Source organism: Calidris pugnax, unplaced genomic scaffold (genome assembly GCF_001431845.1).
Source record: "Calidris pugnax isolate Ruff unplaced genomic scaffold, ASM143184v1 scaffold206, whole genome shotgun sequence".
Taxonomy (NCBI): Eukaryota; Metazoa; Chordata; class Aves; order Charadriiformes; family Scolopacidae; genus Calidris; species Calidris pugnax.
This window is the reverse complement of record NW_015090957.1, coordinates 2,369,264-2,383,394: the sequence shown is the minus strand read 5'-3', so window position 1 is coordinate 2,383,394 and position 14,131 is coordinate 2,369,264. Positions and strand designations below refer to the sequence as shown.

The following is a 14,131-nucleotide window of genomic DNA, read 5'->3' as shown; positions in this document are numbered from 1 at the left end:
TGTAAGAAGGCTAAGCCAAAGGGAGTCAGAGAACAGGAAGGAGTGGAAATTGTTCAGGAGTATGTGTGTAACATAAGGTATGCAACAAGTACTGAAGTGCAGGCCTTGGCAAAGGCCAAGATCTTCTAAAAAAGATTTTAGAAGATCCCTTGGAACAAAGGATAGATACAGAAATATTATAGATATCTACTTACCTTTCCAGGCACTGTAAGAAAGATTTTATGTTATCTTTGCATAGTACATCTCATAACCAGCAAACATTCTTACTGTTAGAGCACACATCAGCTTAGATTCCAGAAACTAACACTTAATTATACTGGTAAGTGAATTAAGAGTGAATACTTAAAGAGTTTTGTAGCCTCAAGCAATTTAATGATCTGTGAGAATTAGAAATATTCCACGAATCAGGCTGATCCTACTGGCAGAATCATTTATCATTGTCCAGGCATGCCTGATGTTGTCAAACTAGTGCATAGTCTGTTAGGTGCTTGCTGTGTAACTCCAGGCAATTATTACAGGTTTAAAAAAGATTTGTCATAAACCACACTTCCAGTAAAAACATGAGGAATCCAATTAACTGACTTGTGACCTTACTCTTCTGAGTATTCCCACGCTTTCCATAAATCTACTTGCAAGTAAGGGGGGGGTGACCATAAAGGTTGTCAGAATCTTGGTCTGTTCTTTACAGCCGTTTGATAACTTCAGAGCTTCATGGAAACAGCCATCAACTTTTTACTCACAAAACTGAAATAGAAATTTAGTAGCATGGTACCCTTGGAAAGGTGCATGACTTGGTAATGTACGCTGTGCTTTTGTCCTTGAGGCTATCATTGTTCTCAAGTTAATTATGTGCTACTTGGATCTGCAAATTCTTCTATCACACCATTCCTTGGTATGTGATACGAGGCTCTCACTGCATCTTATGAGGCAGCTTTTAAGGAACGATAGAACTTTATCTGTTATATCAGTAGCACAATGTAATACTTCATCAATGAAAAAAAAATGCAGCCTAAAATTTTGATCAAGAGGAATCATGGAATACCACTAACTCATACTCTTTTAATCTTTTACTGTTATCTGGAATAAAAAAAAAGAAGCTCATAAGCTGTGTCAGTAACATGCTAAGGATGCATTTTGCCAAGCAGAGAACATGCTCTGTATTAGTAAATTACACTGTGAAAACAGATTTTCTTAATATTAAAGCTGAATAAAGTTTAGTAAATTTAATGTCAAGACACATTCATACTTACAGTAATCAATCAGTAATACCCGTAACATAACATGTTGTTTAATAATTTATTTTATTACACTGATTAACTGATGGAGTTTAGCTGACTTGCATCATCTCCAAGTCTTTCTCAAACTTCTGTTCTAAAAGATGCCAACAGACACATGAATGCACACAGATGCTTTAAAAATTCTATTTCTGAAAAGCTCTCCCAACACACATCACCATGTCAAGAGCGGTACCACAGCAGTTTTACACACCATAGGTATTAAGTGGAACTGGAGGTGTACAAATTGGATCTCACCCATTTTGGATAATGAAATATTTGATTTCTAGTCACCAAGACTTACCAGCTGTTACACTTCAGAACAACGCAGCAGTGTAAGGGCCACGGGCAGCACAGAATTACCTAAACTTACTTTCTGCACTTGAGTAAATTTCAGTATTTTTATGATCATTACAGCACAAATTTTTCATGCACTATTAAATTTATAAGAACATTGTGATTTCAAAAGCAATTTTTTTTTTCAAAATCAGCACAATGAGTTTTTTGTTAGATCCCAGTGTAAAATTATGCAGGTTTATGAAGCCACTGGAGATGACTGTGTTTGCACCAGCTGGGCTAATGGACTATTTTTAAGCAACGCAGAATGTTTCTGGGTTTTGATGAAAGGCAGGTGTCATTCTTATCCATGAAATACCCAGAATGGTGTTTTCTGAAGCTTAAGGAGGGTCTAAATAAACATGTTATATATACTCCCAAATTCCTATCCTATGCTACAGGAATGTCTTAGAAACTGTTCTACAAGTACTATGATTATGGATACATCTTACTGAAAAAGCATGTAAAAAGCACAAATGCCGTGAGCTTGTTTTATCAAACATAATTGGCTGTTTGGATATTCAGGATTACTCTGTGCTATGGAAAGGGCCCATTCCTACAGCTGGCTCCTGGATTCTGAGCAGTTTTTGCATGCAGCTGCTGCTGAATCAGACCCAGAAGGTTTTACATGTATATTCATTTTTCGGAAAGGACACTAGAGCTCCATCTTTTCTTTATTGCAATCCATATTAATAGTTTAAAACTTTCCTAAAAAGCTGAAATGGCGTTTGATCAGAGGCCCTAGGAGTCTGCAGTATGGAAATGCCTGCATGTTAATACAGTCTGAATAAGAAGGTTTATTCAAACCTGCATGCGGTTCTCCATATAGATGACTCTTGGCAGGGGCAGCTTCTCTCTGCCCACAAAGTGGGGTGTGGGGACGGTTGCGCGTACTCTGGGATGTATGGGATGTAAAGGCATCCCGTATGCTGCCTACTGGTGCCTAAAATACAGCCTGCTCCTGTCACAAATAACCTGCTGAAATCGAGCTCTGTATGTTCCAGAGCAACTGAACATGGTGCCATCTTTTCATGAGCAATTTATACTAGGACCTGACAGTCCACGAAAGCAAATAGAAATCTGTTGTTAATTGTCATAAGCTTTGCAGCAGCCCTTTTAAATGGGCTAAATTTGGAGAATACTTACCGTACCACTCATCAACCCAGGCAAAAGCCTGCCGGTGCCCGATCAGTAGTATGTCTCTGACAACCTGTGAAACAAGGAAAAAGTCAAATACCTCTGCAGCAACAAAACATTTTAGAAAAGTAACACTGTTGGCTTTCAACATGATTTAGAGTGAAAAATATTCTGACAGTTTTGTGTCTAAAAGAACATGCCTTAGAGAGTCAGACACACTGGCTCTGAAGGTCTTGTAGTCCAGCCTCCTACCTGAAGTGGATCTGTTGCCAACACTGGATCACATTAGCATGGCTTTGACTAGCAGGGGAAGCCATATGGGAATGTGTACAGAATCCATTAGTCTTTGGGCAATTAGACATTCTGGAACTCTTCCTTTTCTTTGCTAGTTTTTTTAAACATGGGGAAGGTCAATACTCTGAAAAATATGGCTGTTATGCCATTCATTAATTAATTTTTAAGTAGACTGATTGGAAAACTTTCCTACTACCTGTTTGTAAGAAATTCTGCACATCATTGCTCCATGTATGATTCTCATGTATACTCATGAATACCTTAGCTCATACGTTTATCACAGTATTGAAAATGTTACTGGTAGTTTTTCCCAGCCTTAGATCTGAGCAGTTCCAGGTTTTGTCAAGTTTATATCTGGAGATGAACCCTCTGGCTCTGCTCCAGATCTTTCAGACCTTGAGAGAGGTGTGAAAGCAGATGCGGCTGAGCTCCCTCGCTTCTACACAGCCATAACTGCTTTCCTGTGCAGAGTAATACTCAAGTTCTGCTTACGTGAAGGACAAGAAACAGCTCCTCTTTCACTGACCTTGTGTACAAATTGCTCTACTCTGGTTTGAAGTCCCCAGACTTCAAATTTCACAGTCACAAGTTTGTAGGAACACATAATTGGCTGATGGGTCTCTCTCCAACCTTCTTTTAATTGGCCTCTCCCAGTCTTCTGAGATTTGAAGTATTTAGGATCCTGCAAAACAAAGAAAACATACTGAGAAATGCAGGAGAGTAAGTCCCGTTTTGACAGTTTGCTAAAGCAGTGAGACATAAAATATGAAAGCATGCTAATAAAAATTATGAAAAATAATATGAAATTGACTTAAATAAGCACTAGGATATACTAAAATCAAATCCTGTCTTTTATCCAACAGCCAGTGAATTGATGGCAGCATATTCCTGCAGCTGCCTTAACAATCATATCATCTAGGACATTTCTGCTATAGGAAAATATGTTATTGCAAGTTATTATAATACAATGTACTCCAAGTGTTTTTTATGGCCTATGGAAAAAAAAAAGTGTTGCTTCCTCAGAGCTTGATTTTCCACTGCTCCCTCGGTGTAACTTACTTGTACTCTCTATGCATGTCTATCTTCCTGAAATCGTCTCCAATGTGGGCTGTGATACATCAATGCTGATGTGACTCTGACAATGCCATTTTCAATTTTAAGTGAATTTGTATCTCCAGGTCGGCAGCCTACCATGAAACTCCTCCGATTTAGCCATCTCTGGCTACAGCTAAGTTATGGTATCTTTGGGCAAGACACTGAGTGACTAATTTAAACTCAGTCTCCTTTTACTAACTGGAAAAATCAAATAAATTGGGGTTGAAATTACAACAGCAAGATCAAAAAACCAATAAGGACATTAGCTCATTGTTAAGGTGTACTTTTAACCATACAAGATATAGTTTTATCTATCAAAGTGTTATTTTCCATATGAGTATAATTCCATCTCACTTTATGTGCAATCCTGCCGATTACATCTTGTAAATAGAAATAATTCATGGATAAACCTAGATTTTCAAAAATGTAGTCTCAGTAAATTCAAAGTGGAGCTTCTAAAATGTGTCTTCAAGAATAACCACTCATGCTCCTCGGTGCTGCCTTCCCCAAGACCAAGATCTTAGAAGACCTCATAAATCCATCATTTGTTGCAAAAGCAGTTAAATATGTATTTAAGTATGTGCATAAATTATGTGCTAAATGGAAGACAATCAGAAGAAAAACTAACAAATCAAGAAGACAAATCTGATCCTAATTTTCTTTCACTCACAGTGAGCTTATATGCCATGCAGCGTTCCCTTTTTCTAATGTTTAGTTATCTCCTGACTTGGCTTCTGATTTTATCCATAAACCAAAGCTCTGTCATTAAAACTTCTTTACAAAGCTCTAATGAGGTGATAGTCTTCCTCCTCTGTGAAAGTCATTGCTTTTATTGCTGACATACTCTTTTCTAAATAGAAACTTTAAGCTCACAGTATAATAAGGTTTCAATGTTAAATCACCATAAAAAACAATTCTGTGTCATCATATAACAGAGCAATACAGCACCATATATCACAACTCCCAGTCATATGCTGTTGCCAATCTTCTCACTCAATAAAGCTTGACCTCAGACCAATCTAGATAGCTTCTGGTTCAAAGAGTTGTTTTATAACTGATTATTGCCTGAAGCAATCAATATTATAATAATAACAAAAATAAAAAGAAAAAATCAAGAGGGAAGAACTAAGACATGATATTCAGAAAGGCAAAAAAGAAAATTAAAGGCAAATAGTTTAATGTAAGGAAGGGTCTGCTGTTTCTTACACACACTCGTGCTAGTGTGATGAAGCCCTTGTCTTGATTAAGCATCTCAGATATGCACTTTAATAATATTGAGTGTTATGCAGAGCTACTTTATAACCCTTTGGCAATAACCAGACCTATAATGGAAGAACTGCAATGCAGTACCAAGGGATTTAATGTAATGAATTTGAGTCAGTATCAAGTATTCAAAATTTATAAATAAAAATTAAATAATGGGCCTTGCATGAAAGCTCAGTCATACACAAAACTTGTGTCTCTTTCAAACTGCAAGAACCCTCCGGATGCTGTGAAAGCAGGGGTTTGCTTTGGTTTGTTTTGGTTTTGTGAAGTTAACCCAGCAGACAAGGGGATTCACAGTGGAAAGCATTCTTAAATCAGTGGCCCACAAATAATCTGCCTGCTGCAGTGCAACTGATCCGTGACATCACTCCTACCAGCAAATTCCTCTACCAGTGCCCAGAGATGGCACCATCCCTTGGCTTCCCAAAGTCATGTCCATTTTTCTTGAAGGACATGATGCTTAGTCACACATTGGCTGGAGAGTGTCACGCGCAGAGCCAGGCAATGACGGACAGTGCAGGCAACTTGCAGCTAATAGCTTTTATGGAAATTCCTGCCTTTCTGAAAACACTAACATAGTGATACTATACGACTGTAGACTGACGAATGGAAGCCAGGAAACAGGAAGGATTCAGTGGAACTGATTTCCAGACTGCTGGATGAAAGATCAAGATGTTAAAGATTTTACTGAGTGCTTGCTGAGGTGAGCTGAAATGCCAAGATTGTGCATAAGCTGAGCAGTGGGTCATACGACACACACCAACATTAAGCAAAGTAAACTTGAGAGTTTAACCTGCTTTACAGGGGTGAGTTGTTAGCATCAGTAAAACTATCGTCACTGGGCTTTTTATCCAGATGCTAAAAAATTAGGTGTTTAAAAAAGATTTGGACTATTCTAGAAAAATACAAATTCTGGCTCAGCAATTGCTTGTGCTATGGTTCATATGAAGAAGCATTTAGGGGACAAATCTATATATTTATCTCTATATTTTGCATATATTTACACCTTTCCTGGCCCTCTGCCGTTGGCCACAGCCCCAGGGATCATACCACACCAGAAGGACCTTGGTGTGACCAGGACAGCTAATCTTTGTCTCTTCCACAGCCCACTGAAGCCAATGAGAACTTTGACATGAAAGCCATGACCCAGAATGATTTTATGTGTCCAACTCATGACTTCAAATTGCCAGGTTAAGATTCACAGCCTGGAATCAAGTATATAAGGTCCTTCTGAAAAAGAAAAAAAATGAAGAAGGGATGATAATTTTATGTTAAATCCAAGTAGAAATACTATTGGTACACAGCACTGCTGCCCCTCCTGCTTTCCATGCTGTAGATCACTGGTTTGGTTAGTCAGACAGAACAAATTAGACTCATGTCCCAGGCTCACATCTCTCCAGACCCCAGGAGGAAGCCCTGAGCACCTGCTGGTACTGGCTCGTGGCCCTTCTTTACTCTTCCTGTGAAAGGTACTGTGATTAGCAAATCATACACAGGGCACCAGGCTAGAGTGAAGGGCCTGGAGTTCCTCTCTAGGCAGGAACTGTGGCACATGTGGGTTTGAAACACTTTGGTCAGTGACTGGAAATTGGACAAGCTGATCTTTGGTCTGACCCTATTTTTCTGTTATTATTTAGATCATTATTTTTGTGTGTGCCTTATTTTTGCTTTTAGCCAGCAATGCCTTCCTTTCTAGAGAAGGCATCATACACAGAATACTGTATCTATTCACTATTTCCCCCTCAGTTTATCTACTGGCAAAATCCTCAATCTGTTTTAAATGTAATGGCATAGCTAAAATCTTTTTTGTTTAAATAACCTTCTTGTCCTTTTATCAGACACAATTTATTAGGAAGGCCCATCTGGCAAATCCTTTTGCTACAGAGGAGCAAAATCTACTCTGTATTTGCAGTACATTATTGCCAGGTGCAGAGTGACTTAAAAATAGCACTTCTGCTAACATAGCAGAAACAGCATTACCCATGAGCTGGGCTTATTTGAGAATACAGTGTAAAACTACAATAAAATAAAAGCCATAGTGTGACGGATGTGGTTTCAAACTCTCCCAGTGTTTCTTGCTTAGGCCATGTCCTGGCTCAACATGCTTATTGTTGGAGATTCCATTATTTAGCATTTAGCATTTATTTACTTAACATTTCTTATGGCCTGCAGGCATCACGGGCATTAGACGTGGAACTGTAACCCCCTTTCCAGGAGACAAACACCAATGTGTTGACAATATTGCACTGGGTTGTTGCAATGCCTTTTCTGAAATGTTATTTCTTTACTTAAATAATGAAATGCATTCATTGTTTACAGAAAACTTCAGAATCCAAATGGGGATGCTTTCCCTTAGCTTTGCCATGGCATCAGGCATGATCTGAAGATGCCATACTCTTCTGCAGCTGACACCACCTCCTTTGTCCATATGCTGGAAGTCTGCAGGGAACGTCCTGTTGGCCTTGTCACCCATCTCTCTTGAAAATTACTTGCCGGTTGTAGGGCTATTTTAGCATGGGAAAAGATGCCCCAGCCTAATATGTTCTCCAGAGGCCAAAGTGCATCATGTTACCCCACGTATCCTATTCTCTGACTGGATGCTACTCATATGTCCAGAAACAAAGATTCTTCCTTCCTTTCAATGCAGAGATTCATTTTTTTCAGACTCCTATTGCAATATATTCCATCACTGTGCTTTTGAAGTGCAGTCAATTTTTTTTTCCCCTTGAAGGGGGATCTGAAGACCGACTTGTTTGATCTTGAATTTCAGAACCAATCCTTCATGGTTTTAATACATGTGATCTGGCATTTCATCATCGGCTGTAGCTACTAGGTTATGGATTTCAGCTTATGTAGCTAAGGCTCTGCAAAGATTTGTTGATGTAAAGATGCTACTATAGAGAGTTATGTGGAGTCATTTCTTAAAGACTTTTTTTTTCTCTTTTTGAATTTCCATTAAAATATATTTTCTGGAAGAGCCAGCTAAATACTTCAGAATTTTAAATATTGGGACAGTTCTGAGGTGTTAAAATATGATAATCCAGCCAGACTTTACATAAGCTCACAAGTGGAGCTAGTAAGGAAAAGGAAATTTTAATCTGTTTTTGCTGTGCCCTGTACTGACACGTTGCACACATTCACTGTGGTGACCGAGACAGCTAAATTATTTCAGTGACCATAATTTTCTGGCTCTGTAATGTGATAGAGGTTTTGTTATTCTGAGAGCACCTGGACAGTAGTATCTATTACACCTATTACAGTGCAGCTGTGTTCAAGCCAAAAAAGACAGCAATTGAAGCAGAACACTGCGGCAGCTGCATTAAATCTTTCTGTTTGGAGGGAACTTTAAAAGTTTATTCCACTTGTCCAACTCTCAACTGCTTTATCATAAACAGGAAATGAAATACTGTTCATTTTGAGAACTTGAATATGGTGGCAAAGAACATTTTGCTCAGTAGCTTACATCTACAGTAAATGTTTCATTTCAGGGAATGATTCACTCAAGGCCCTCACTCTTCAGCAGAGCTCAGTTTTATTCTTTTCTATAATTCAGACAAATATATATGTCCACATGGGGAATACATGATGGCTGGTGATACATATTCATAGATGGTAAAGTCACAAGGAAATGACTTTGCAAATTGTATAACTACTCTTACCTGTAGGCTCCTACATTCTTTACACAGAAATATAAAATTCTGTATTCCATGTAATACGTAGTTTAGATTTGGAAACGTATGTGACTCCTCACAGAAAACCAGGCAAACCTGTTCGCTTGGATCTAGAATCAAGCTTTCTCAATTTGGCACCTCACATTTAAACATCTTAAAAGTTTAAGGATTTTTAGGTCCATGCTTGTAAAAAGCACTATATTTAAGATGTGGCAGCACTGGAAAGTACTCTAGTGGCTACCTCACAGTGACGTTTGTGGATGGTCATTAAGTTAACATTGAATCATCTGCTTTGGGATACCCAGAATTGCTGCCGTTTCACCTCCTCCAGTCTTCTACAGGGGCAACCACTGACAGCAGCAATCTCTACACCTCCCTGAGAGGCTGGGGTTGGTCTCTTCTCCCAAGTCACAGGCGATAGGACAAGAGGAAATGGCCTCAAGTTGCACCAGGGGAGATTCAGATTGGATATTAGGAACAACTTTTACTTTTACACTGGAAGGGTTATTAAGCATTGGAATGGGCTGCCCAGGGAAGCAGTTGAGGCACCATCCCTGAATGTATTCAAAAGACAGTTGACAGGACGCTTAGTGACATGGTTTACTGATGGGTTGAGGTGGTTTGGTTTGTTGGGGGTTTTTTGTTTGTTTGTTTTTGGGTTTTTTTCAGAGTTAGGTTGATGCTTGGACTATATGATCTTAAAGATCTGTTCCAACCTAGACAATTCCATGATTCTATGATTCATGGGGGAACTGAAATCACTGGGATGATTCTGGTCAAGATATCACTCAGTATGATTGGCAGAGGTCCCTTTAAAGCTTTCCTCAGTGAAACAACGACTTTCCTTAAGCCTTCAGCTAACTTTTTTTTTTTTTAATTTTACTTGATATATAGGAGGAGAGAAAAAGCAGATATGCACAAAATTGAATTGAGTAATTTTTCCTTCAACTGTCATGATATTTTCACAGAACACACTTCCTTTTCCATCAAGTACCAGCACAAGTCAAAATGAACTCTGCAATTCAAATGGAATCTTACACATATGAAGATGTTTTATACATTTTGTCTCTTTATGTGTGAATCATTATTATGTAAGTTACAATGGAAGGATATGTTTATAAGATTCATGTCAGGGCAACTGAAAAATAGTTTTTAGCTCAGAGGTGGTAGGGAGCAGAGAACAGTTGTTTCACTTCTTTGTGCTGAGCCCGATGCAGTGAGTCCCTTGGACATCTCCTGACCTGTCCTGTGGCAACTGCAATATTGGTACCTCTATTGATGCTCTCGGTGTAGCACAACCTTCTTCTCTTTATATAAATGAGGAAAACACCACTAAAGCTGCTGTGGTTCATTCTGTTATAATCAATGAGTTATTTCATGCACTAACTCAAAGAAAGGTCTCAGTCAAATTGTAGAAAGGGGCTTTTCATACAGATGACTTTGAAAAACTTATGAAATTGCCCCAATGAAGGATGACTGAGCACTTTAAAGTTAAAAATAACATAAATCTCAAATACTAGCTTAATAGCAACTCTGTAATTAGTACTGTCTGATCATATCAGAAGTCAGCACCTACAAGCAGGCTCCCAAGCACTAGCAAAGAGTAATCAGATGAAGTTTTATGTGAAAGGTTTAAATTATTTAAGTTAACTCTCTAATATACAGTAATACAACTAAATGGTGACATTTGCTGTTAAAAACGGAAGTATGATGTTAACTCAAGAGGGATGCACTTTCATCAGTATGTAAAATAAATTTAAAACTCATATCTAGGACCTGCTAAGTAGGCTGACCCTGCCACAGAACTTGCTTAATTTTTAAGGATGTGAGAGATCCACTGAAATGAAGCTATTACCAACATGCCTGAAGTTAAACCCATTCTCATCAGTCTTTCTGGACAGTAGTCAGACCACTTATCCTTTGGGATCTAATTCTTAAATCCTGAGGATTGTGCTTCACTTTTAATCTTTAAACTTTGTAGCAATTCAGACTAAATGATCTAAAAGCTGCTAAATTGTTGTTATTAGTGTAATTAAAATACCTTTCTAAAGGTTACAGTAAATGGTTTTCAGTTATCTCTGAAACTATTATTTGGAAAACACAGACTGTTTCTCATTTATATAGAGTTACATTTTTATGCTGTTGTGATTGAAAACAGATGGAAATTACATTTACAGAAGTCTTTTATAGTCCCTAAATTATGTAAGAGACGTCATCAGAAATGGGAATTTGGCTTCATATTCATCATATGGTAGCATAATGCCCCCATAATTTGTAAACTTTGGAAGATACTGAATTCAACTGTTAATAATTCAATATCAATTACAGTATGTGCACAGTTAATTGCTAAGGTGTTATTATTTTATATGAATTCTGAAATAGAATTTGGTAGCCAAAATAGAAATCATCCATCAGTACAGAAAAAATAAAAGGTGCTGGGTTATTTTTGTTGTTTAAACCCACATAAAATTCCATTTTGCTTGGAATGAGATCTCTAGATTTGTCTTTTAAATAACAACACAAAGACTCTGAAATTATTTTCTCACTTAACTTGAGACTGTTTTTCTATACTGTAAATATGGAAATTATGCTTAATAGTTGGCTATTAAGAATGGGAAGTAAAGCTGAAAAGCTGGATGTTACCTTTGTGTTTACAGTTTCTAAAAGTGCATGCACTGAGATGAAAAATTGCAAATGATTTCTTTAAAACATAGCCAAATGCTGACCCATTCAATGGCATCAGCCATTCCTAAATGGAACCAGAAGATCTTGGAGTACAGAGAAGATGATGGGACCAATAAGCTGTTTCACGAGGTGTTATATAATTTTTGTACATAACAGATGGGTTTCATTATCCAAGGAAACTAATAAAATTACTTTTCATTCTACTGTAGACCCAATTTTGTTTTATAACTCATACATAAAATGTGAAATAGGATCTTTAAATGGAAGGTAACAAGTACCTGACTTTTTGAGTCTGAAAATCATGTCTCCTATGGTATAGAAATATGTTCATTGGCAAGTCTTCATTTTCTGTCCTAAAAATGATTATATAGTCTCATTTTGTATAGTCAAACAGCTGCCATGCTCATTGCCAATTATAAATATATACTTGGCTCCAGAGGCAAATCGTATCTCCAAAATTAAATCCAAGCATGGATCTGATCACTCCTCTTTAGCTACTTCTTGTGAATATTTTTTCTTGTCTGAGGTTAAAACATTGAGACCTCAGTTGCCCAGGGGCTGCAGATTTCAAAGCAGGGAATTGCACTGACCTCAAAGAAACATTCTCTTCAGAGACGTACACTATCAAATATACATGGGAGCAATTTTCAAGGGAATTTTAAGAGAGTTACTGTGTCTGCTACCATTGATGCTTTTTGGCAGGTTTCCTGCAGTATGTAGAATGCTTCAGTCTCTCTTGGTCTTGTGTCATGGTTTCCCCCTAAGCAACTGTGCGTCACCCCTGTTCTCACTGCAGCACCTTTGCCCTTTGCCTGGGCTGAGACACTTTGTGTGACTTATTAGTTGGGGCGGGACGCAGATGAGGACCACAGTAATGTTTAAAACTGCTCAAACCTGCAAACAGCCGAGCTTTGTGATTCAAGAAAAGTCCTTTTCTTCTTTGAATGAATTCAGCTGAATATCAAAGGTATGGCAGAGGGTATGTTCTGATAAGGCTGGGAAAGCCTTTCAAAAGGTTGGAGGACTCATCTGCAAAAGGAAGTGTTAGGCAATCTAGACAGAGAGGTTGCTATCTGCTTGCCCTCTAACTGAAAGCTTTTCAAATACTACTGACCAGCAAGATTTCATACAACAATAAAACTGTTTTGATTCCTCTCAAGGCTTTCCTGTAGCATTCCACCTTCCCTTCTGCACCATTTCACAATCAAGTTGTCTCTTACCTCTGATTCTTTGTAATAGCGCTCAGGAATCTCATCACTGGCAATATCGATAAAGCAGACTTCTCGCTCCAGATCTTTCGCTTCTTTGTCAAATATCTGCAAGAGTGACAGAAAATCAACACTGTAACAGAGCAATACCCGTATAAAATCCCCCTGGAATAATGGTTACAAGCCATTTTCAATGATAATATCATTTTACGATTGCGCCCAAACAGCTTCTGATGTGAGACTGACGTTTCTGCAGGGACACAGTCCCATTCTCTAACTTACTGTGGACACCAGAGGGAAGGAAATGAGTGTCCTCAGGATCATGTATAAGTAGGTGTTCCTAAGCAAGATTAACATCAGTTTAAATGAATTACGCCACAGACTCTTTTGGGAACAATCCATATGGCAAAGGAAGAGACAGCGGCCTGTTAAATGTAACACACCCTGTTCAGCACTTACTGCTCACACCACTCTTCTTCCTAGCATTTTTTGGAATGGAGACTTTGGTCACAAACAGTAAAGTCAACAAGTAGAACTGGTTTTTATTGAATTCTCTAATCTTTGAACTAGATTCCACCACACTGTAAAAAAAGCTGGACTCTGGATGTTTCTAATCCTCTCCCTCTAGGGACAACAATGACATGCAGGTGTGTCACGGGAGCTGGTCAGGTGGAGCTGCTCTTATACCAAGAACCAAAATTTTGGTTGAACTGCCCTCAGTGGGGGCTGGAAACTTCCACTAACCATTTGTGCACACCTAAAGCTTATTTTCATTTTAATCCTTTAGGACCTGGTTTTGAACACTAAGTCTCTTGTTCTATGCAAGGGAAATGACGGGTGTATTTTAAAAATACGGGTAATTTGCATCTGCAGCGAGTAGACTTCTGTGCCTGTGCCCATAATTTAATTATTTAGGCATCTTACTGACCCATGTGACTCCTGCTTTGTCTGCAATAAATTTCTACTCATGATTCTGGGGCTTGGAAACAGGGACTAGCTAAAAGGCTATCATGAATCAGTGCCACAGAATGCAGGGAAGCTGTGCATACACTGTCAAGAGCAGCAATGAGCCAACGATGTCTTTTTTCCTTTGGGGCACAATGTTCTATAGCTGAGGTTTCCAGGAAGCATAATTTTTATTTTTTTTTTTTAATAAATGTAGTGA

At 38.3% G+C, this 14,131-nt stretch overlaps 1 protein-coding gene across 5 annotated transcripts in view; it reads right to left on the bottom strand.

Moving 5' to 3' along the window:
* The window catches only part of PITPNC1 (phosphatidylinositol transfer protein, cytoplasmic 1), an 82,710-nt gene that overhangs the window by 7,727 nt on the left and 60,852 nt on the right, over nucleotides 1-14,131 (bottom strand). For 4 of the 5 annotated variants that reach the window (XM_014952239.1, XM_014952237.1, XM_014952235.1 and 1 more), the window contains exons 6-8: nucleotides 12,979-13,074; nucleotides 3,568-3,723; nucleotides 2,757-2,820 (exon numbers count right to left, since the gene is read on the bottom strand). In XM_014952239.1, the coding sequence (XP_014807725.1) occupies nucleotides 2,757-2,820; nucleotides 3,568-3,723; nucleotides 12,979-13,074 (316 nt within the window). Of the gene's footprint in view, nucleotides 1-194; nucleotides 206-2,756; nucleotides 2,821-3,567; nucleotides 3,724-12,978; nucleotides 13,075-14,131 lie in introns of all 5 variants that reach the window. The other variant, XM_014952240.1, reaches the window with a different exon arrangement.